Source organism: Epinephelus lanceolatus, chromosome 4, assembly GCF_041903045.1.
Source record: "Epinephelus lanceolatus isolate andai-2023 chromosome 4, ASM4190304v1, whole genome shotgun sequence".
Taxonomy (NCBI): Eukaryota; Metazoa; Chordata; class Actinopteri; order Perciformes; family Serranidae; genus Epinephelus; species Epinephelus lanceolatus.
In genome coordinates, this window is record NC_135737.1 from 19,262,943 (window position 1) to 19,287,655 (window position 24,713).

At 41.7% G+C, this 24,713-nt stretch overlaps 1 protein-coding gene and 2 pseudogenes across 2 annotated transcripts; 2 read left to right on the plus strand and 1 right to left on the minus strand.

Annotated features, from left to right (window-relative positions):
- Nucleotides 1-3,754: 3,754 nt before the first annotated feature.
- Nucleotides 3,755-4,687, plus strand: LOC144462670 (odorant receptor 131-2 pseudogene; annotated as a pseudogene).
- A 9,220-nt stretch (nucleotides 4,688-13,907) lies between these two features.
- On the plus strand, nucleotides 13,908-14,894 carry LOC117259173 (odorant receptor 131-2 pseudogene; annotated as a pseudogene).
- Nucleotides 14,895-18,084: 3,190 nt separating this feature from the next.
- LOC117259362 (diablo IAP-binding mitochondrial protein-like) lies at nucleotides 18,085-20,467 on the minus strand. 2 transcript variants are annotated; one of them, XM_033630646.2, is made up of 6 exons: nucleotides 20,136-20,467; nucleotides 19,820-19,952; nucleotides 19,605-19,730; nucleotides 19,238-19,348; nucleotides 19,030-19,126; nucleotides 18,085-18,748 (listed from the first exon to the last, which is right to left on the minus strand). In XM_033630646.2, the coding sequence occupies exons 1-6, from the start codon at nucleotides 20,270-20,272 to the stop codon at nucleotides 18,543-18,545; spliced, it is 810 nt and encodes a 269-aa protein (XP_033486537.2). In that variant the 5' UTR covers nucleotides 20,273-20,467; the 3' UTR covers nucleotides 18,085-18,542. The 2 variants fall into 2 exon arrangements, with proteins under 2 accessions (XP_033486537.2, XP_033486538.2); XM_033630647.2 differs by having other exon boundaries at nucleotides 19,820-19,949; nucleotides 20,136-20,463.
- Between the last annotated feature and the right edge of the window lie 4,246 nt (nucleotides 20,468-24,713).

Genomic DNA, 24,713 nt, shown 5'->3' on the forward strand with positions numbered 1-24,713 from the left:
CTCACAGTTGTTAGCTAAGTTGCAGCTTATGTCCATGTCTGTTCACACTGAGACGATATAAGCAGTGAAGCCTTTGAAGGAATTTAATAAAAGATATTAAGTGTATTTTGGGGGGAAACATGGATGCGTCACACATCTTCAGCCTGGCAGCACAGATCTATACAGTCAGCACAGTTTCAAGTTGGACACCCAAGATTAGTGTCACCAATTCAGTGTCTGACCAAATGTCTTCCCTTCTGTTCCTGAGTTAACATGTTAAATTACGCCCAGGAAAATGTTTGCAGAACATTATGATGTCACAGTGAAGTTGACCTTTGACCTTTTGGATATAAATTGTCATATCTTCATTATTATATCTTGACTAGTTGTTTTTGCCCAATAAATTCTAATCAGTTCATCACTGAGTCCAAGTAGAAAACCGGACATTATCATCGATTTATAAACACCCCCCGGACGCTCCAGACAGGACGTGAAAAGTGGACATGTCCGGGCAAAAGAGGACGTTTCGTCAGCCTAATCTGAGGAGTGTCGATGGTTTAGCATGTTCCACATTTTATGCTAAGTGTGTCATGCAGTGTGTAGCTGGGCTTGATCTTGACTTGGATTCTTGGTTTTGTCTTTGGGCTCTAGTTCCGCAGACCGGGCGAGGCGGGGGTGCAGCGCAGCTGCCAACTGGGTGTGGCCAGGCGGATTTTGCAAGTTTGGCACACTGTACACCTGGCGCAGCTACTCCTCTTTCCCACCTCCGTCCCTCCTACCTGCGCAAGTCGGAAAGAGGGAGGAGAGAAGGCGTGCAGTGGGTTTTACACACATCACACCAATCAAATGAGCCCCTCTCCTCGCCCTTAAATGCACCGCACAAAGGCATAATCAGAGTTTACTCAATTCGCCATGGCAGAAGAGAGCAGTAGCATCAGACGGCCAAACTTCTCCCAGGCGGAAACTGATGTTTTGGTCCGGGAGGTCCAAGCTCACAGTGTCCAAATATACGGAACAGACCTCCACGGGCTGATGATGCAAAGGTAGCCTGGGACGAGGTCACCACAATTATAAATCAATGTTGCGTTTCTCTCGTGCGTGCGCGCTCTCTCTTTCTCTCTCGCAGTCTCACTCTGTTTCTTTTCTTTTAACTTTTCTAAAATGACAGATGCTGAATATATACTCCCTATCTGATGCTGTGGCTGTTTGTGGTTGGCTGAGAGGGATGTGAACTCATTAGTTTGCAGCTGTGTTAATCAAATCAGGTTGGGTTTCCATTACGCGTGCCAAATGTGCCAAACGGTGCCAATCCCCTTTGATATGACAACACATGTGACGGGACAGTCAATATAGAGATACATTTATGTGCTGATTGGTCATTAAATAATGTCGGGCTCGGTTCGGGTTCGGACAGAAATATGCTGCCCGTGCCGCATTCTAACACACACACACAAACACACGGAAAACTGGACATTATCACCAGTTTATAAAAAAAACCCCGGACACCCCGGATGGGACGTGAAAAGTGGACATGTCCGGGCAAAAGAGGACGTTTGGTCAGCCTAGTTAATGTTATTACTTTATGTCTGACCGTGAGGATGTACCATTGTTTGCTAGCTTGATGCTAATGACAGTAACGTTAACTCAGCGGGTTGACAAAGTGCCTCTGCTGTTTCACACCATCATTTCCCCCTTTTACTCTGTGTGGTAACATCCCTAGAGGAAATATTAAAAACGCTGGGGTGTTGTTGTCATACAGTTGTCTACGGCAGCAGATGGTTCTGTGTTTCTACTGGTCAAAGTGACGGCTGTGATGGGAGAATTGGATCTTAGTGAAGAGTGTGGTCCATAACTTTAATTTTGGAGACAAAAAATGTAGGCTTAGTGCCCTGTGGTCCATTGCCCAATAGGAAATGTAGAATACTCAAAAGTGCTTGAGTTACTTTTCTCAGGGAATAACGTTGGAAGTACTTTTAAAGTAATTGAGTTACTTTACTCAGGGAGTAACGCAGTAAAGTAACTGGTTACCTTTTTAGAAAGTAATGCAGTAACGTACTTTGATTACTTTTAAAGTAACCCTTACCCAACACTGTTTATGACTCAACCTGAGCCAAGCCAGGCACAGTTGATGTACTGAAGTTTGTCCTTACCATGCTATTGTTGTGACTGCTGTCCAGAAGGAGTGAACTGGTCGACAGACCCAAGTGGCATGCATATAATTATCTGTGCTACCCAGTGTGCATTGTGAGCAGGTTTCTGTGTCAGCCAGTCCCATTTTAAACATTTTACTCTGAGTGATGTGGGTTCTGTGGATGGTTTTTATATTGTATAAGTTGTAAATTTGTGTTAGTGGTCAGAGAGAAGCTGTTGTTATTGATTTGTATCCAGAAGTTGGGGTTGGGAGAGAGAGCCAAGTCATTTTCCCATTTTGTGGTTGGGAGTGTTATGGAGGTGTCTGAAATGGATATATGTTCATAAGGTTTTGAGGTAATTTTTTTTTTTTTTTTTTAGTTTTGGATTTTCATATTCTCGTTGCTTAGTTGGGATGTCTGTAGTGTGTTGTTGGTGTTCATTTTGGATTTAATTGTAGATTTAGTAGGATAGTATCCACAATGGATGGCAAAAGCACTATCCACCTAATGTTCCGTTCGCTGCTGATGCTGCTGCTGCTAGCTAGAGGGTGACGACAGAGAGCGTCCTCTTCTGGCTAGCTAATGTTAAATTAGATGAACATTTACCACCTGAACAAAGCTATGCGTTGTGTTCAAATATTGTCACATCAATAAAAAACCCAAGCACCGATCAAAAAGTAGCCCAATGAAGACAGTGGGTCCATCATTAATAGGCTGAACCCGACCCAAATATTGCTTGTAAAGGCTTGAGTTGGGTATCCACACTCTACTGCTCAGCACCAAACAGCAGACAGACACAGTTAGAGACTAGCTGGTGAACACAGTGGAGCATTTAGCAGCTAAAAAGGGACAGATATTTCCCTTAGGAGTTGGTGGAGACTAAAAAAGAGCTAAAAGAGAGTCAATATATGGACTGTCATTCATCAAATGAATGATTATGTTGCTTCGTACCTGATGAATGATTAAATTAGCAACTGTTGGCTAACAAGTTCACTACATCAACTTAAAAGTTGACTCAATCTATCAGTGTTGTGTTCAAAGCTTTCCCTGAGTTGGTCAAAGAAAAATCAGTTAATGCAGGTTTAAGCTAACGCTGACCCACATGACATACAATACACAAACTTTCTTACACACTGGTTGCAATATTTGAAAATGAAAATAACTGATGATGCTGTGATTTGTCATCGTTGCCCCTATAAAGTCTTCATACACAGACCTCTCACAGAGGGAGGTCAGCAGAAGCCATTCATCTATAGAACTGTGTGCCACAGTTGTAACTGCAGGGATGGTTTGGTAATGTGAGGTATTGCATATGCTTGTTTTGTGTGTGTGTTTCTATCAAATTTATTGTGGGTACAAGTGATATTAAACTTACGTCTATTGTTTTTGGTTTAATCAGCTAAAATTCTACCAGTTGCAGCTGTGAGGTTGTTAAAAAATAAATATTTTGATCTTTGTGCAACAAAAAAAACTGTGCATCTAACTTATACAAATACAGTATTTTAGATTACATTAACAGACACAGTTTAGTCACATTAAAGTTCTTTCATTTTGGATCTGTCTTTAGAGCTACAATACATGAATTTGGGCCCTGTCTAAAACCCTTGAAAAGCTTTTCTTTTTTTCTTTAAACAGAGAAATATATGGCAGCCAATAACTCAGTTAATGGCAGTGAATCCTCAGTGTACACGATCAGTGATCGGGTCATTTTAGTTCAAGTTTTTGTGTCAGTTTTTCTTTTCATCAACTTTTTGATGATCACAACTTTCTTTATGAAAGATTTCTTCTACACAACTGTGCGCTACATCTTATTTGCTACAGCACTACTGTCTGATTGTCTGTTTTTAGTCATGACTGATATCCTGCTCATTATGTCCTATTTTCAGTATACCATAAAAATGTGGTTGTGTCTTATTATGTATATTGTTTTGTCTCTGTGCACTTTTGTCACACCAGTTACTCTGACAGCAATGACTCTGGAGCGCTATGTGGCAATTTGCATGCCCCTGCGCCATGGACAGTTGTGCTCCACACACAGAGCTCTGCACTGTATCCTGGTAATTCATGGCCTCAGCTGTGTACCCTGTATTGTTTTCCTCTCTATTTTCTTTGCATTTACGACCCACAGCCTCTATACCAAGAGCAGACTGTGCTCTGTGGAAGTGTTCATCTCCCACAAGTGGCAGGGTCATCTTAGGGCAGCTATAAGTCAGTTTTACTTCTTGATTATGTGTATTGCTATTGTTTTCTCTTATGTTAAAATAATGAAAGTGGCCAAAACGGCATCAGGAGAGAATAAAAAGTCAACATGGAAAGGGCTCAGAACAGTAATTCTTCATGCTTTCCAGCTGCTGCTCTGTCTCATCCAGCTGTGGTGTCCATTCATAGAAGCTGCTGTACTTCAGATTAATTTCAGGTTATACATTGATGTCAGGTACTTTAATTACATTGCTTTTATTCTTGCTCCGAGATGTCTGAATCCTCTCATTTATGGTGTCAGGGATGAAAAGTTTTTTCATGCACTTAAATGCTATGCTCTCTGTGGCTTGTTTACGAAACAATCATCATTTATTTGATTGATGAATTATTGTTATGATGTTACACTATATAACATATTTAAATATGTTTATCTGGATGTCATTCTCTGTGCATGTGTACATGTGTGATCATATTGTACTGATGAATATTCAATCCCATTCCCTGTAATTTTACTAACATTAAAGTGACCCATGCAACCTTGTCTGTTTCATCCCTTGATTGATTTTAATTTGATATGACTTCAGATCAGCAACAAACAAAACACCAATCCTGTTACAAGCGGTTACAAAACATACAATTTATAGTTTAAATGTCTTGAAAATGAATGTTCTTATGCAGCTTACTTTGGTTGTGTGCCTGTTTAATACATAGAGCAGCCTCTGGCTCCATGAGTCTGTTGATTTGAGCTGTGTTCTAAAACTGTACCCTCTACCATGAAGGTTAAAGACCAGAAAGTGCTTTTACATCCTCTACCAGGCAGGCAATACTGCACTGGTAGGATCTTTCAAATGCTCTGACATTTGAAGCAACCTCTTGTAGCCTATAGGCCTACTTCATTAACATTTAGCTGAAAGCGACGCTGTGCCTGAGTAGAGCCTCAAAGAGCTACTAGCAAGGCTGTAGGCCCCGTTTACACCTGGTATTAACATGTCCTGGGCCTGCTCAGCTGATGTCCATGCTTATCTGATGCCCCACCAGTTATAAAAAAAACTTTTGTTGGTGCTGTTACACAGACGCTGAGCCCGAGGACTCTACTCCCAGCAAATGGTCAGTTCAAGCAGCCGCTGTCAATTGGTCTTAACAAAATCACACGAAACAGCTTGACTGACATTATACCAGTTAATAACCGTGAGGTACATTAGCTGTGCGATACTAACAGTATGTCCTGTCACTGTGTGTGCGTGTGCCATCGGCGTCGCCAGACAGATTTTACTGGGGCATGTGCCCCAGTATTGATCTGCAGTGCCCCAGTAAAAATTTCACCAGTAAAAAATTCACTTCGCAGTGTGCACATGGCTATGGTAATTAATGGTAATTAATTCATGCATCGACCCGTAGTATATGGTGTTTTCTGGGCATATAGAGACTTTGAGAGGCGCTGCCAAGCAGCTGCGTGACTAAAGGTAAGAGCTAGGTTTTGAAGTAACGTTAGCCCATAACGACTTGCTGAATACTTATGGTATTATTTTGATTTCGATTTGACTTAAACATTATTACTCCTGTAGATGGATATCAGAAAGTTCTTTGCTCGCAGCTGGGATAAAGCAGCAAGGACAAATGAGAGAGGTAAGCCCCTGGCTTAGGGTTGCCACCTTGGATTTGTGAAAAACTCGACACTCGACCAAATGTTTGAGTCAGAGGGCTCGGCCATTATTACCAGGTCAGACTGACCAATGAACATGAAATTCGGACATAGGAGACCAGATTTGCCATCATTCCATTCAATCAAACAATCAATCAATCAATTTTATTTATAAAGCCCAATATCACAAATCACAATTTGCCTCACAGGGCTTTACAGCATACGACATCCCTCTGTCCTTATGACCCTCGCAGCGGATAAGGAAAAACTCCCCAAAAAAACCCCTTTAACAGGGAAAAAAAAAAAAAAACGGTAGAAACCTCAGGAAGAGCAACTGAGGAGGGATCCCTCTTCCAGGATGGACAGACGTGCAATAGATGTCGTACAGAACAGATCAGCATAATAAATTAACAGTAATCCGCATGACACAATGTGCCTGTATTTTATATAAATTTTATATCGATGAAAAATAATAAATCTGTGTTACTAAATTCTTACATTTTTACATGTATCTCACCATAGCAAGTTGGAAGTTGACATATTCTGCCATATATGAAGAGGGGAGACTCTCTGGAATCTGGCAATATAAGAACCATGATGGTGGGACATTCTGTCACTTCACAGCTGTCCAAAACATGTGGTTTGTGCCAGGCGGACATGATTGCCAGTATTTTTTCATTATTGCAAGAAATTCCATTGACTCATTCACAAGTCAAAAATGTGTTTTATCTGAAAGAAACATGTAATATTTACATCTAAGATAACAGAAAAATAGTCAACCAAGTGCAGTGATGTCCTCCAAGATAATATTTGCCACTTGGATTGCAGTAAAAAAATATTTGGGCATTGGGGGGGGGCACGTGTCCCCCTCAATGTATATGGTGACTACGGCCCTGTCATGCATGCATAATTAGGCCTCAGTTGTCTGGGTGCGCAAAGGTGAAGTGGCTGGTTTTGTCATAAAAAGTTTGATGAAGTGTCAACTGGACAATATGGAGATATTTGCATCTTGAAAGCCGGACTACAAATGTGGATAGACAGGGAGAAACACACGCCAGCCTAAGACGTGGTAAGATACGATATTCCTCACTATATTAAGTGACTGATAACAAGATCTGTATAATGGGTTGTAAAGAAATTCGTCAGGATTTTATTTGGTAGACACTTGATCTGTATTTATAGCGTGATGGGATGACAGCACAATGATGTGTGTGGTCCTGCGCTTTCATGTGATATGCGTGGCATTTCTGTGCGACCCTGCATTCGTGAGTAATCCATCCAAGAGTAATGTGTGTACAGAGCTGTATGAAAGATCTGTTATACATAATTTTAGTGTAACTTTATCATTTTTTTTTCGCTGTGAAAACATTCGGAAAGCTACGATTCCGCTGTTTCATGTGATATGCGTGGCTTCTCGCTATGACACATGGTCGCGGAGAAAAACCATAGAGAAGAACAGGTGTGAATTTGGACGCACTATACGTTGTTAGGGCCCATAGGGTTAAATATAAATGGAAAAAATACAAATTAAAACATGATTGGATGTGCAAATATACGAAGTGAAATGTTCTGGACTTCCCACAGCTCCTCTTACCTTTTTGTTGTCTCTCTGACACAGATGTTCTTGAGCCTGTTGCACTGATTCTGGACGGACTCCTTGGCCTGCTGCTGCTGCATTTTCCCCAAAAAACGGGACAAATTGTGTCCCGGGAGAGACTTTTTTTTTCCCCGGGACAGCAGATGAAAAAAGAGAACAATTCTGGGAAAAACAGGACGGGTGGCAACTCTACCCTGGCTAGCCAACGTTAACGTTAAGTTAGCTAACGTTAGCTAACGTGATTTGTTGTATCAAGACAACAGAATTAACATTAGGTGTAAAAATAGTGACTTTTGTTAGAAGTAGCTAATGTAATAAGGATGGGTAGGCCGAAGTGGTGACGAGCTGTCAGTCAGACCCGAGGGCAATTTCCAGTGAGTTGACTCTCAGTGTGAAGTGCATTAACGGTGGCATAACGTTAGCTGGTTCTGGTCAGTGTTGCCAGATCTCGTGAGACAAATAAGCAACCAGGCCTGTGAAAACAAGCCCAAAACAAGCAACTTTTTCTACGGAGCCCCCCTAGGTTCCGGTGAGAAAAAATTAAATAAACTCTGTGCACGGTTTTACAGTCCATGGGGATGGATTTTAAACTGTGGGTACAGATTGTCAATTTACATCCATGTGGACAGATAAGTAAACTGTGTGCAGTTTACTTATCTGTCCACATGGATAGATAAGTAAACTGTGCGCACAGTTTACTTATCTATCCACATGGATGGAAATTGACAATCTACATCCATGTGGATAGATAAGTAAACTGTCAGGGGCGAAAATCCCATTTCATAGTTGGGGGTGACAATAAACAGTAAAATTTTAGAGAATAATTCCAGGGGGGGACAAGGAAAAATAGTTGTAGCCTGTCTTTTATACAGCATCTTTTACCGCAATTTGACGCTTTCATCTTCTCTCTATCTCTGCAACAGGCAGAGTGAATGTCTATACTAACTAAACTAAAAGTAAAACTAAACATTTCCTGCAATTAAACTGGTAAACTGGTTTATAAACAGTGTGCTGTGCGATCTGCCGCTGCGCACCTCACAACCGTGCCTAATAGTCGCTCGTAATGACCGCTCCTCGTCTGCACGTCTTCCGTGTTTGTCTCACTGACAGGTGGAGAGCCTACAGACAGGCACCCATACGAGCCGCTCCACCACAACCGTGCGTAACAGTCACTCGTAATGACAGCTCCTTGTCAGTTAGACTGCACGTCTTTCATGTTTGTTTCACTGACAGGTGGAGAGCCTACAGACAGGTACCCATACGAGCCGCTCCGCCACAACCATGCGTAACGCCGGATTTCCACTGGATGCGTGTCCGTTGCGGAACGGCAGCGCTGGTTATCCGCTGCTTGCTCCGCTGTCCTCCAATACCCACCGGCTGCATTTGCTGTGCGGTGCGGTGCAGCTCCGCCGGAAGACATCTCGGTGCACTGCCATGATTAATATCTCCTCGTCCATGGTGTTCACGGGGTGAAATGACGTCTGAAAACCTCTGACCTGTTGACTTCAGGCCTGCCTCTGCCCATTATGTAGTTTTTAAGGTGTAGTGCAGGGAAATATGATCCACCGTGAACACTGTGTATTTTATTTTGAAAATTAGGCTGGAACTAGTCTGACAAACTGGTGTGGAAGCACCCAGGTATTTAACCTCTGGGGAGGTCTTCACAAGACCAATGATGTCACTGGTTCGTTAGTGCTCCAATGGTGTGTCAACGACAGTCGTTGAAACTCCTGCTGCAACGAGCTATGTACAGTAATATTTGTACAGTAATGGACAGTAATATTTTCATATGTTGCTTCAGACAAAGTGCAGCAGAGTGCAGAGGAGGAGAGATGGAGGTTGATGGGCCTCAGAGAGAGATAAGCCTCAGAGGTGACACTGAGAGGTGAGACCTGGCTGACAAGCTAGTTAGCTAAACTACCCCACTTGCAGATGTGATAAATGTTAAAGTCCTAATGGTTATCTGAGGCGACAGTTGATCATATTCAATTTTTTGTATGTTGCACCAGACAGGAGAAGCAGAGTGCAGGAGAGATTGAGCTGGCTGAGTCAGGGGAAACAGAGAGAGAGAGGAGGAAGGGCAGCAAGAGGCAGGCAGGAGAGATCACACCCCAGAGACGAGACTGAGGAAGCAGCTGCCACAGTGGCAGAGAACATCAGACTGGGGGCAAGGGAAGAAACAGTGTCCACAATGTTGAGGGAAAAGTAAGTGATCTGGGGGAAAGGATTCCCACCCAAACCAAGTAAAGTTGTCACAATATCTCCAGCGCAACTTTGGTGTAAAGAAGCGATCCTTTAACACTAACTGGTTTGGAAGCTTTACATGGTTGGAATACTCCAAATCTAAAAATGCAGCCTTTTGTTTTTTTGTAGGATATTTGGTAAACATGTGAAGCATGACACCTTTGTAAACACTGGCCTACAGAATTGGAAAAAAGCTCTGGATCTTTGTAGAGAGCATGAGAAATCACCTGCCCATAAGAAAAGCATGCTTTCCTAGCACGGCTATAAAGCCAGTGCTGCTCATGGTAGTATCGTTGAACAGTTAGACTCTGCAAATGAGAAAGAAATCAAAGAGAGACGGGAGTACGTCAGCCGGGTGGTGGCAGTTACAGAGTTCTTGGGTAAACAGAACATCCCATTCCGTGGCCATGATGAGGGCATCTCCAGCGACAATCAGGGAAACTTTCTTGAGTGTATTAATCTCCTGAAAGAGTTTGATCTTTTTCTGCAGTCCTATTCAGCTCCATCACACAGTACATACTGTATCTATCACCTTCATCCAAAATGAGATCATTCAGTGCTGCGCTCAAGAGATAGCAGCAACTATCGCTCGCGAAATAAAAGAGGCAGGAATGTTTTCAGTCATGGCAGATGAAGCTAGAGATGGCAGCACTGAGCAGCTAGCTGTATGTGTCCATTATGTAACTGAAGGAAGTGTGAAGGAGCGTTTGCTGGCCATGACAGAACTGAAAGGATTTGATGCAGAGTCTGTTACCGCTACAATTGAAGAACAGCTGAGATTTAATGGCATAGATCATGTGAAGGTGGTTGCGCAGGCTTACGACGGTGCATCGATCATGAGTGGGACAGTTGGAGGGGTCCAAACCAAGTTCAGAGAGAATCATCCGATGGCCCATTTATGTGCACTGCTATGCACATCAACTTAATCTAGTCCTGTGTTTCACCTGCCAAGCCGTACCAGAGGCCAGGGATTTATTTGACCTGTTACAGAGTGTGTACACATTCTTCTCTGTCTCTCTTGTTAACCATCACAAATTCAAAGAGACTCAAAAGCAGCTAGGCTTACAGCCATCTGAACTTGTGCAACTCTCTAAGACACGCTGGTCATGCCAGTTGCGGTCCGTCAATGCCATGATAGACAATCTCCCTGCAGTGCTTCAGTGCCTATCCAGCATCAACAACCCTACGGCAGTAGGTCTCCATGTAAAACTTGCTAGGTTCTCCACAGTGTATCTGTTGATGATGTTCAAGACTTTTTTGTCTGTGACCGAGAACCTGCACAAATATCTGCAAAGTCAAACAGTAGACCTGGCCAAAGCTGAAGGGTACAAATGCGCTGTGTGTGCCACTCTTAAAGACATGCGCACAGATGAGAAGGCTGCCGAGCTGTATGATAGAGCAAAGGCCTTCTGTGCAGCCAACCAGATCCCAGAGTCATGTGCTGTTACCAGACAAAGGCAGAAGCAGAAACGCATGGAGGACTATGTAGTGGACTCTAGTTGTGGGGCAGTGAGTGCAGAGAAGTTGTAAACAAACTTGTATCTACCTTGCCTTGACAGGATGGTTGCTGTGATGGATAAGCGTTTTTCATCTCTTAACAGCCAAGTTCTAAGAGGTGTTCAGGTCTGTAATCCAGGATCTGACAACTTTCTCTGTGAGGAGGACCTCAGAGGTCTGGCAGACCATTACAGTGTTGATCTAAAACCTGAGGAGGTGTTAGTGGCCAAAAACTATCTGGCCAGAAAGCAAGAAAGCCTTCCAATCATAGACATGCAATGTGTTTTCAGCTTGCTGGATCAAGTCATGTTCCCAACCTTGACACAGGTCATTCAAATCTCTCTGACCATCCCAGTGTCCAGCTGCACTTGTGAACGGACGTTCAGTGTGTTGAGACGGCTCCACACTTGGCTGAGAAGCACAATGGGGCAAGATAGGCTTCACCATCTTGCCATCTTGTCAGTTGAGAGAGAGGAACTATCTAAGTTGAGTCACAGTCAAGTGATTGACCACTTTGCCAGAATGAAAACCAGACGGTATAGTTTACTCCTCAGAAAATGATTCCTTGAACAGATGACAGACAACAGCTATTCACATTATTGTACTACTATGTGGCTTTATTGTATTGGGTATATGTGAAATAGGAATAGCCACTTTGCCTAAATGGAAATGGAGAGAATTCAAAGAAACAGAGATGTAGGGGTGCTTTATTTTTTGTTTTATTTTTGTAATTGTTTAATGTGCATATGTGAAATATGGTTCCTGTTATGCAATAAATATTTTCATAAAGATTATAAGCTCTTCTTTTTGTTATTACCAGTAGTGGTTTACAAGTCTAGAGTAAAGTGCACAAGTAGGCGGCTGTGAATCAATACACTGGGTGCAACCCTTCAATACTTGACCTTAAGAGTCCAGTGCTTCTGGGCCTCATTCTGGGCCTTGGACAGCTGTCATTTTTATTCAGATATTGCAGCATCTTGCCAATTGCTTCATCGTCATTATTGCTATTGCTAAATTTTTTTAACACATTCTGCATCATCGGATTTCATTTTGCTAATTTCCTCATGTTCACTGCTTTGGAAAGTATTGGACTTTTTGTTTTGCAGTTGACACCTAATTACCCTGAAAAACAACTTTGGTTCCGAATGGTGCTAAATAACTTGAGTTAGAAGAAGAAGAAGAATGCGAGACTTGTTTACTTTACTTTTGTTTCCGGTTCTGCGGAAAACTTGCGTGAGTTTGTAGTTTTCACCAAAGTCCGTACATTTAATGGAAACACACAGGATTTATATTTCTTTTAATGCACATTTCTCAATGATTCTAATCACTTTTGGATGGAAACATAGCTACTGAAGCTCAAAAATATCTAAAGCCATATCAGCATATGTTATCTCTAGTCATCACTGCCCATTAGCCATTGCAGGTTAAAGCATAATATTTGGTTTGAGCAAATTCATCGTATACATGGCATTGAGCCTCATAGCCTTCGCAGGCTTAACCATCCAGTTCATTGCTGGCTAAGCTTCATTATTTAAAAAAAAAAAAAAAGCCATCACAACGTGAATTCTGTGTCTGTCCATTAATGGTACACCTCTGATTTAATCATTTGACCTCAGCTATTTCTCTGTCTTACTCATGTCTGTATTTTATCTCTTAGCAGATCATACTAACTTTGTTTGATTAATCATGGCTTGTTCACTTCAGCTTGGTAAGTAAACATTGTTTGAGGGTAATTTAGTTGTTCCGGTCATGCTGACCATTGGTGATTGCATATTTTTTGCAAGCAAGGGATTGCTGCCTCAGAACCTGTGCAGGCTAAAGCATTCAAATTATTACTGTCATCACATAAGGGTGGCTTAAGTTTATTCATTGCAAGCAAAGCATCGCTACCTCATAGCCTTTCCAGGCTTAAGTTTCCAGGTCATCGCTGGCTAAACCTAATATTAAAAAATATAAAACAACAGTTAATTGTTATAATTTGCCATCTCAAGGCCCATTTCATTTTTCTGCGTTCATTCATGGTTCACCAGTGATTTGTCACTTAACCTCAGCTATTTCCGTGTCTTGCTCATTATTGTGCTTCATCTCTTAGCAGATCATACCAGTTCTGTTTGATTAATCATGTTCACTTCAGCTTGGTGAGTAAAAACATTCTTTGGGGGTATTTTCAGGCTGTCTTCCTTCATGTGCCCATTCATTTTGGGGGACTTATCTTGCCACTCAGCTGTCCCTCAGTCACAAAATATCACCCTCTGGTATCCAAGCGCCACAGACTTCTGTTAAATCTTAATCAACTCATATCATCTGTTTATCTGTACACTCCTATTCTGTATTAAACATAAACGGCATTCTTCTGTCTCCTGATTGAACTAACAATAGATTGCCAAATAGAGATACTAGCAGTCAAAAGACTGCACAGAGCTCCGCAGAAGACATTTGTCTTTGAAAATGTGTGACACACTGCCAGATTACTGCAGGGAGGGTTTGTTAAATGACCAACATCTTATGACTTAAAAGGAACTTGACATTGGACTTAGGTCTTAATGAGATGGGATTTAGGATCTTTTTGTGTAAAATATTTTTATGTATATATATATATATATATATATATATACACATGGCAGATAACAACTCAATGCCCGGTGGTAAGTCCTGGTTTCAACAGTTCAATGAGCAGGTCATTATTGTGCAAATTGTGGTGGTGATTTTTCTTTGCATCAACCTGTTGCTCATTGTGACCTTCTTTTCAAAGGACGTCTTCTACACAAGCATGTGCTACATCTTATTTGCTGTTACACTACTGTCTGATAGCTTTATATTAATCATGTCTGATATCCTGCTCATCTTGACCTGTTTTAATTTCACAATGCAAATTGGCCTCTGTATCATTATCTATATTCTTTTGTCTCTGTACACTTTTGTCACACCAGTTACTTTGACAGTAATGACCCTGGAGCGCTATGTAGCAATTTGCATGCCCCTGCGCCATGGAGAGTTGTGCTCCACACGCAGTGCTATAAACTGTATCCTCATCATTCACGGCCTCAGCTCTGTACCCTGTATTATTGTTCTCTCCATCTTCTTTGCATCAGCCTCCCAAAACTTGTTAACCCAGTCCAGGTTATGCTCCATGAATATTTTTGTCTTTCTCCAATGGCAGGATCATGTTAAATTTGCTGTTTTTCAGTGCTACTTCTTAATCATGTCTGTCACCATCATTTTCTCCTACACTAAAATAATGAAAGTGGCCAAAACTGCATCAGGAGAGAATAAAAAGTCAACATGGAAAGGGCTCAGAACAGTAATTCTTCATGCTTTCCAGCTGCTGCTCTGTCTCATCCAGCTGTGGTGTCCATTCATAGAAGCTGCTGTACTTAAGATTGATTTTATGTTATACATTCATGTCAGGTACTTTATTTACATAACATTTAATCTTGCTCCGAGATGTCTGAGTCCTCTCATTTATGGCCTCAGGGATGAAAACTTCTTTCTTGCATTAAAATACTGTGGGCCTTTCAGATATCACTGTCAAAAAAAAGTATGCCATGACCTGATCATCAACCTTCCCCATGCACTTGTTAATCACTGTGGACCATCATGTTAACCTTAGTCTGACATGTCTGACCCAGTTTTGATAATGATTGTTAATGCTACAATAAACATCCACAGCAACATTCAGTGACAATGTGCAAAGGCCATTATTTCAGAAAATCAAGTTTGTATGAACATTTAAACTACACATTCACCTGAGATATGCATCACCCTCTGCATTATTGCTATTGAAATGCTGCTTATCACTATTTGTAGTTCACTAAATGTTGGTGACTATGCCATTTTCATGAGGGTCCTTGAGCAGCATTGTGGGTTTTAGTATGTTATATACTATAACAGGTCAAGGTTGTACATTGCTGCATAATTTTGTCAGCTTTATCAGACTTTGGGACAATGTACTGAAAAAAAACCCCCACAGGAAAGCAGTTGTGAAATAAATATTATCAGTATACTTTATGCACATCATTCAGCACATCCAAATTAATGGCTCTGTATTAGTTGTGTGGAAATATTAAAAAGTTCTCAAGAGAGCTTTGGGTCTAAGGTTGACAGACAAACCGTCAATCAGACAAACCTCCCTCAAGTGTTGTCATGTCTGATGAGAGGGTGCCAGTCTTTATCTCTGTCTTGTGCCATAATTTTGTACATGAAAAAAAAGTCTTCAGGAAAACGTGCTGGGTCTGGATTTCACAATGCTGTACACTTCAGCAATGCAACCCAACATACTTGTAATGGTCCTTTTATCTATAGTGTGCTATAGGGTGTATGCGACATGCTGCAATACGAAATAGGGCTGCTTTTGTATTTTTCCATGTCCTCTGCAAAGATAAAAAAAAGGATGTTAACTTTTTTGCCATGTTGGGGAAGATCAGTGTTGCCTGAAGTTCCTCAACATGGGAAAAACTAAATATTCAAACTGCTTCTAGCCAAATTCATAATTTACAAATCACAACAGATCATTTGAAGAAGTCTGCCTCGATCCAGCAGTGGGCATCCTTCAAATTCATCGCATTGTGTTATATGCCTTGCACATTGGTTTAAATTGTAGACAAAGTGACAGCTCTATCTGGGATGTGGACGAACTTAAACAGACGTTTGCATTTGCAATGCTGAGCATTTAGAGGCTCGACTATGCTATACATTATGTGAATAGAAAAACATTTAAGTTGTGTAAAAACTGATACCACTTGTAAACTTTAGAAATAAAATCAATCCATCCATTTTCTATTGTTCTTTTTTATGCTTCAATAACACTCGATAAATACTGAATAAGACCTCCTCCATAGAATATATACAATAAGTTGTTATTATAATATTTAACCTTAATATTAAAGACATCTGGTACTAAAAAAATGGCTAACAAACTGGATCCTATCCAAGCAATAGCCAGGTGACCAGTGGCCACTCAGGGAAGTTACTGTGTCAGGCCAAGAAATAGTTTGGCACATAACCGTCCAAAAAAACAGAAAAAAACCTCACACTTCTCAGCCTTTGGTTCTGAATCTCACTGGAGCTCGCTTTAATATCTCTTCTTGTAATAACTAACAAATCTGGAGGAGCGCAACTACTGAGGTAACTTTAGAGCACTCCATTTAGACATTAAATCACCTGCAATAGGTCGCTGCCAATACTGTGCCAGCAGAATCAAACTGAACATATTAAGGCCACATTTACACTGACTTAGGCACATAAAAAAAACCCTTCTTTTTATTCATGTCTGTGGTCGGGGTGTTTGTTCGTGTTGTGTCCTTACATCATAAATAATGTCCAGGGGATGAAATTTGTGAATTGCTACTGAAGTAAAGGGTGGAATAGTAGCCTAGTTAATGACTGATGAGATCTATCTGACCAAAATGTTGCATTTATAATAACCAGAGGCAGTTAACAGTGTGGATTTATTTTTCTAATAATATATTATCTTTTCCTCCTTCTTCTTATCACACAGGTGTGTCATGTTATTTTGAGCTGCAGTGATGGAATCAGAATGTAAAAATAGCCACACTGTCACTGCAGACTAAAAAAGACTTTGCGTAGGTTAAAATATCGCTAAAAATGTGTGTATAGTTGTAAACAATCTCTCCATTTGTTAGAAGCTCTGTTTTAAATCCAGTGGATATAGAGCTCTAGAACAATGAAATGATTCTACTGACCTATAAAAACAGAGACTACCTGTCACGTTGGACTTTGGTCCATGTTGGGATACTTTTTTTCCTCAGTGATCTTATTGGTCTTTGGTCAGGGTGTTATACGCTACTCTGAACATAACCTGAGAGTTAACCCTTAAGTTACCTCACTTACTCCAAATCCTGCCTCATGGTACAGGCCTTTAGTTTGTGTTTCCACCACAGACAGTACTCTTAACGTAGGCCGGGTTGTTAACAGATGGTAATAGCCATGTCACTGCTCCATTCAGCTCTCAGTATATTCTCTTCACCAGCAATGTCCTCACCTTGCTGATCATCCATGGAACGAGGATGCACGACATTTCCAAATCAAACAAATAGAATAGAATTTAGAGCAGAGCAGGGGTGCACAGGAATTTTTTTCTCCAAGCGAGAAAATAGAATATTCCCATTACACATAAAGGGTTTGAAATCTTTAGACATTTTCTGAAGTGCTTGAGGACTGAATCATCATTAAAGGGTTTGTCATGTAAGGGAGCCAATAAAAACAAATAGAGTTTATTACTGACATTCAAAGTCCCATAGCAGCGACCTTTCCAAGACCTGTCTAAGGCCTTGTTTCCACCAATCAGTCAGGTTCAGTTCAGTTCGTTACACTATAAAAGCAGTTATTCTTGTGTTTCATTGTCAAAAGTTGCAGATGGTACAAACAGAACTGTTCGATTCCGTACTGTTTTCTGTCACCCCTACCTGTTAAGCACACTGATACAATAATAAAAGGTGGAGCTAGAAACACTGCAGGCTGTTGATTGGTTAATGAATAAATTGACACTCTTGCTTGGATTACACTTTATCTGAGGCTGAATGGTGATTTTTTTAAAAAATGTATTTCTTGGTATTCATGGGCTCTTCATGATGATTAGTATCTGTATTGTGTGTTATTTTTTTTTATAACTGCACAGCTTGTCGTAGATCATGCTTTATATACAGTTAAAAATCTGCTGATAATGCTGCCATCATAGAAGTTGGAAACCTCTTGAAGGCAAAGAAGATATGGCTTCAAACCCTACTTGTTGTGAAGTGCCAGTATGGCAGCAAACAAGGACCCATGAACACATATTTTTAATCAAATACTCAAAGATTGATTTTATTTTTTGCAAATATGTGAACGGTGAAAACCCAATCATGCAAATGTTTATGCAATGTTTATAAAAAATGCCTTTGCCACAACAAAGTGCTGGATAAGCCCCACTGCCATACAATATATACTGGAGATTTGACAATCATTTTCCAGAAGCTCCAAAAGTAGCTGACAGTCACTAATCAAATAAATAGTCTTAAATAATGATTTATGCAACATTACAGATTTATAAATTGTGGGTAATGTATTTCATCCCCTTTTCAAATTTTGATATTCTTCATGTAAATGCAAATATGTAAACATTTTATGGATTAAAAAAGGAGACATAAAAGGGAAATCAAACCTAGAAGTCTCAAAGCTTTCACAGGTGAAACATGTGCTTAATTATTTCTTTATCTTATTTTTTTTTGCTGGTTCTCCAATATCTCTATTTGTCTTAGTCCTCTCGTAGATAAGCCTCCTGCACCTCAAGCTCCTCACTGTTCTCTAGAAAGGCAGTATATTCTGCCATTCTTTGGATCTCTTCTACTTTAGTCTCAGCCAACTTCTTCTCTGCATCCGCTGACAGTTTCCGAGCCTCCCCCACCTGCGCCTCGGCCACCTGAACGTTTGTCTTCACTGTGATAGACGCCTCCTCGGCTCCTGGAAACACACGCAGATGCAAAGATGCATTTTGTCAAGCTGCTGAGAAAGTTCAAGAGTTGAAGTAACAACAGTTAAGACAGCACCCGTCAACTAAATCCATTTTGTTTTAACTAAAGCTATACTGAGTGACACTATCGGATCTGCACACTTTCCAAAGTGTAACACAGGCAGCAGAAAAGTAGGATTTTAATCCCTTCTTCATTTTAAATACAACAGCATTTTAAAATCCCATCAAGCCTTAAGAGATACAGCTGCACACATGCAGACATTTGACCTACCTGAATTGTGTGCTACCTCAGCTGCCATTTTACACAAGTTGACAGCATCGATCCAGGCTGACTCAAAACGTTTGCATTCACATAGTCTTCCACTAACCTGTTAAGACAAAGACATGGGATAATATAATGAATCTAATGAGACTGACTGTCACAGGAAAAAAACAAGGTTAGAGTACATTCACATTTGTTTTCAACAACACAAACTAACCTCTGCACGTCGGTTATTGATCAGCTCCAGGAATGAATCCTTCTCTGCTGGGGTCAGTTTTCCCACTGAGGCTATATACCGTCTTTGGACAGCAATGCGAGTGTGCACAGCCTGTTCGCAAACAGAGGGAGCGCAGACACTCAGAGACAATACAGGGCAATTTCCAAAATGAAAGTCTCTGTGCAAACATCTTATCAAATGCAAAAAACACTGACACTCTCTGGAATCTTGTGATGATGTGCTTTTTCATGCTTCTGTTTAATGCAGCGTGAAAATATTTTTCTTTCCAATGATTAATCAAACTGTCAGACTGAGGTTGACAATCATAAACTATGGATAAAATGTGATACATTAGATCACAACCTACCTTTGAGTAGTCTGTAAGGGCATCTATGAGAGCCAAGGAAGTCTGGGACAGGAAAGTACATGAACTGTCTGTAACCAGTGAGGCTGCTCTTCTGATCAGGGAGTCATGAGATAGGTTTTCCATTTCCTAAAAACAGGGACAAATCCTTCATTTAATTTCTCCATGTACAAAATATAAAGAACAAGAACAAACTTTTTCCAAAGAGACTAACCCACCTGTGTGAAAGGGGAAGCATAAAGCCCATGGCCAACACTTAAAGGTGCAATGCTCATGTGCACAGTTTCTGTCCGTTCCCCCATTTTATGGACTCCAGGCTTCTTGCTGCTGAATGGGACATTCTCAGAACTGCTGTAGAGAAAGGAGCAGAGAATATAAGCAGGTTATCAGGGATTTCAGCTCAAAGTTCTGCAGTGCTGTGAATTATAATGTCATAGTTTGTTGCAAAGCTTCAATAGGCAGCACTTGGTGGCAGAGATTTAGGTTGTGTTAAAACTACATACTGTGTGGCATTGATTATTATTCATAACCTACCTTGAGAAACGCATACAGGCTGCTCCTGTCCTGAGGACACTCCTGGTGGTCCGCAGCAGTGAAAAGTCTGTCTGATTTCGCAGAAGTCCTGCGGCAGCTCGGCTGGCACACGCTGAACACTGACTAACCGCTTGCATTTTGCAGAATATTTAGATCTGCTGCACTTGAAGAATGTACTTAATAGGAGGTATGAATAGTTAGTTGCTGACTGCTTCTTCTTTGTTTTCTTCAAGTCAAACGAATCTGCTGCACTCTCACTTGTCTTTGTTAAATCAGAGAAATGTTCTTGTTCGAAGCTTGCTGTTGTTCAGTCTGCTCGACGTTGACCAACTGTCAAGTCCCGCAGGTATTTGTAAGACCCCAGCAGCATTTCATTGCGTAAAAGGCATTGATCTGTTGACTCTGCCTGCAAATGTGCGTACTTGGCTTTATCTGCAAAAACCCACAGAGACCGGAATTGCGTGCAGGTTTCTGTTGTCTCTCTCTCTCCCTCTCCCTCTCTCTGTCTGTCTCACTCTTTCTCTCTGTTGTGTGCATGAGTGTGTGTGAAGAGAAAAATGACTGGTGAAAGTTCTGTTTAAAAAACAAACAAACTTTTAGACCAATTAAGGCTTTTTGTAGGCCTTAACATGAAAACAGACTGTCTTGTTTGAATGGTTGGAGTTAGAACTTGTCTTATCATTGATGTGTTTTAAGTTTGATCATATATTAAATTAAAAGTGGCTCTGGCATGTTTTACAAGCCACATATGATTAATTCAAGCTGTTACAAATCAAAAATAATAATGGTATTTGGTAACAGTATGGTTATTGTCTCCATCACAGGCATAAAAATGGCTGGAGCCACTTCATGGTATAGAAACTGACATGCTTGCACAGCAAGGTGGATTGTCTACACGAAATGCAACACTTTGAGCTCCATTTATTATGAACACTTCCCCCGCCATTGACGAGAGTTTCCATCATTTAAGGCCCCACCCCTTCCCGCCATTTACAAGCTATTCCGACAATCCGTGTTGTCACTGTTATAAGATAAGGGGTGCTGTTACACATCTTGTGAAATAGAACAGCATTGCTGTATCCAAAAACATATGAAGAAAAAGTTTTGCTGGAAACCGGAGGAGGATGTTGTTGACAGAAATGTAGCAGCTTTTACACCACACAAAAAGGCCAGCCGCGACAGAAAAGTTCACAGTTGCGCAAGCCATGGTGATGTTGATGGACTCAGACTCTGATGACTCCTGATTTGATCCAACATTCTGAATCCGATTTGGGCAAAGAAGTAAACAAGTTTGGTGGGACGGAACATGATCTCTATGGTGGTTACAGTGACACATGGACAAAAGGATCACATAGGGGAGAGAGACAACAGAACACTGAACGATCACTGAACGTGTTCTGCTATACCTCAAAAAGAATATTATTTTCGTTATTATTTTATTATTTTCATTTATACATTTCACACTGATTTAAGGAAATTAGGAAAGTGTATTATACATTCAAGTGTTGATAAAAAAGAAGTGTAATAAGATAGAATAAAATGTTTTTTTGTGTTTAAAAACAGAAGGTCTTTTCTCTAGTTTCATGTATATACTGTTTATTTATTCATAGAACAAATTATTTTGTGGGTCTTGAAAGATTAGTGAATGTGATCAAAAATGCTGGTGGTGGCTGGTAACTTAAAAATAATACTCTGGTGGGGAAAGTGTTTAGTTAAATATCAGAATGAATAATGAATGATGCAAATGATCAACGTATCCTCATACAGAGGTTCATATGATATCTCACAAATTAGCACTCCATGAATGACATTATGTTATGTACGCCTTTTTGTCTACTGGTTTTATTACTTTGCTTTTGCTCATCCTTTCTTCAGGATTTATTCTATGGGGTTTCCTGGGCTCGACTGGTGCCACAGGTGTGGCTGATCCAGTTAATGAAATCTTCACCTATGTATATATACATGCCCTGTGACTTGTCTTACCCTATTTGCCCTGATGAAGGCCGACTCAGGCCGAAAGATTTTGGTAATTTTTATCTGTTCTACATGAACTAGCCTATTTAATAAAGCTTTGTCTTCTCCTTCCTCATTAGGCTTCCTGGCCGAGGACCAAAGAGCACCTGCAGTTTTTAACATTTTTTACCTTTTTGAACGCCGCTGCCCTCCTTCCTTTGTCTTTTTCACAGGTAGAGTGTGTGTGCAATCCAGGTGGCACTAGTGCACTTGCCCACTTGTATGACTGCTGGATGACCTCTGTGATCCAGTGGGACAGTCTAGCTTTTGACTATCCAGACACTCCTGTTTAAAGTACACAAAGAGTTGATCCATAATCCTGTGGGCCTGTGTGGCCCTAATGTTCAATTCTAGCGCTCTAACAGGGCAGAGTCTTCGCTCCTCTTCTCCACCGCATGTGGGCAAAAGAAGAGACAAAGCTCAATCATCTGATTGAGTTGTAAATCTGAGAGAACCTTCAGGAGAAAGGCCAGGCCATCATCCGACCTAGACCTGCAAAGCCCTTTGTGGACTGATAGGACTTGCATCTCCCCCACACTCTCTGTAGATGCCACTACCAACAAAGTGGGGGGTTGTTCCTCCCCAAGGAGAAGAACAGGGAGCAGTGGGTGAACTCCCTACAGGCAAACAGATCCTGTCCCAAAGCTAAGCCAGATCTCTGTCATCACCCCCGGATGGTTCAGGTTCATGGTTGAGACAACCCAGGGGTATGTGCCCACAGCTACCCCGACCATGTGACGGGCTGATGCAATGCTGCAGCAGGCTGGGAGGAAGGAATTAGGTGGAAGGCAGCGGCCGCCAGGAACCTTGGTCCAGTGCCCTGCCACCACGCTGACTTGTAGTTCTTCTACTACTATCGCCTGGAGCCCAGGTTCTCAGGAGGTGGCTGAGGGCATTCAGCTTTAGTGGTCAATAACCTATGCGCCCCCAAGTGGCAGCCAAATGTACCGGACACCTTTCGAGCGCAACGCCAAGCGTGAGCTCGTTGCAGCAAGGCACCAGCCTGTTGCCCGAACATCGCCGGCAGCTCCACAGGCAGCTTCATTGGCCAACAAACCATCTATTATCTTAGAGTTCCTACTGGAGGTGCCTGCTATATCCGGGATGTATTTTGGGGTCAAAAGTAGAGCTGCTATGACCTGATCCACTGGGAACAACTGGGCCATGCCACACAGTATGCGTCAAGTGTGCTTGGTCATGGCCAGAGTGTCAAAAAAAAACAAACTACAAACAGCAATTTGCCTGGGGACTAGATGTTGATGGCGGGAACTGCCCATTGGTTCGACAGCCCATTGGTTCGACATCCCATTGTTCCGACCATATTAAACTCATTGTTCCGAAGTCCGTTCCGAAATCATCATGACGCCCTGTGGTTAAGGTCTGGTTAGGTTTAGGCACAAAAACCACTTGGTTAGGGTCAGGAAAAGATCATGGTGTGGGTTAAAATGAAAAAGAAAGTGGCAAACACATAAGCCGTGAGCCTGCTCCGCCTCAAGCCGGTCGCGGCGCACCATACGCCCGCCGTGAGCCGTTCAGCACCGCGGACAGTCGGACTAATGGGATGTCAAACCAATGGGCTGTCGAACCAATGACATGGACCCGTTGACGGCAGCGTGGCTGGCTACAGGATCACCTACAGCTGGGAGATACTGCTTGACCTGCGATCACTGATAACAGGCAACGCAATTCCGCCCGTTCTCCACTCGCTATGAAATGATATCTTGGCAGCAACAGGTGGAATATCGTCCAAAAAGCACCGGAGGAAGAGAAGGAAGAGAGGAGGTGTCCAATGCAGACTGAGGAAATATGGGCTGGATAACCGACGCCGGCTTCCTCCGCTCCTGACTATACTCCTCTCTAAGAGTATAGTCCATCCATCCGGAATAAAATGGACGAACTAGAGGCTTACACTAGATGTAAGCGTGATTTTAGAGACACATGTTTGCTGGCTTTTACAGAGACGTAGCTGAAAGCCTCGGACAGCAATGAGGATCTACGCATCAGCCGCTTTGGGCACCCTGTTCGGATGGACCGGTCGCCTATCATAATGAACAAAACCTGCAGAGGTGGAGTATGTTTTTATATAAATGAGAGGTACTGTAATAACGTCACAGTTCGGGACGAAATATGCACCCCCGACCTTGAGCTCTTATCCATTTCACTTTGGTCCTTTTATCTGCCAAGGGAGTTTCCCCAGCTCTTCTTCACAATCATTTACATACACCCTCGGGCCAGCATCTTGGCAGCCACACAGCTGATCGCGGAGGTAACTTACAGATTCGATGCTATCTCAACCGACGCACATAAATTTATTCTAGGAGACTTTAATCAATGCCAGATACACAGGACTCTGAAGACGTATGAGCAATATGTCTCCTGTGCAACAACTTTGAAAAACTCCACAAATGACTTTTGTTATGGCTCAGTGCCTTGTGCTTTCAGGTCCCTGCCCATGCCTCCCTTTGGAGCGTCTTACCACAGCAGTGTCTTGCTGATGCCAATCTACAAACCCATCTGTAAGAAGCAAGTGCATACAGTAAAAACAGTAAGATGCTGGACAGAGAA

Bases quoted from the DNA above. Each gene is read 5' to 3' on its own strand.
- LOC117259362 (XM_033630646.2), bottom strand. From the start codon at position 20,272: ATGCAAGCGGTTAGTCAGTGTTCAGCGTGTGCCAGCCGAGCTGCCGCA. The intron at 19,953-20,135 runs GTAGGTTATGAA...CTTTCTCTACAG, and splicing joins GCCTGTATGCGTTTCTCAAG to CAGTTCTGAGAATGTCCCAT. The intron at 19,127-19,237 runs GTTAGTTTGTGT...TTGTCTTAACAG, and splicing joins TCAATAACCGACGTGCAGAG to GTTAGTGGAAGACTATGTGA.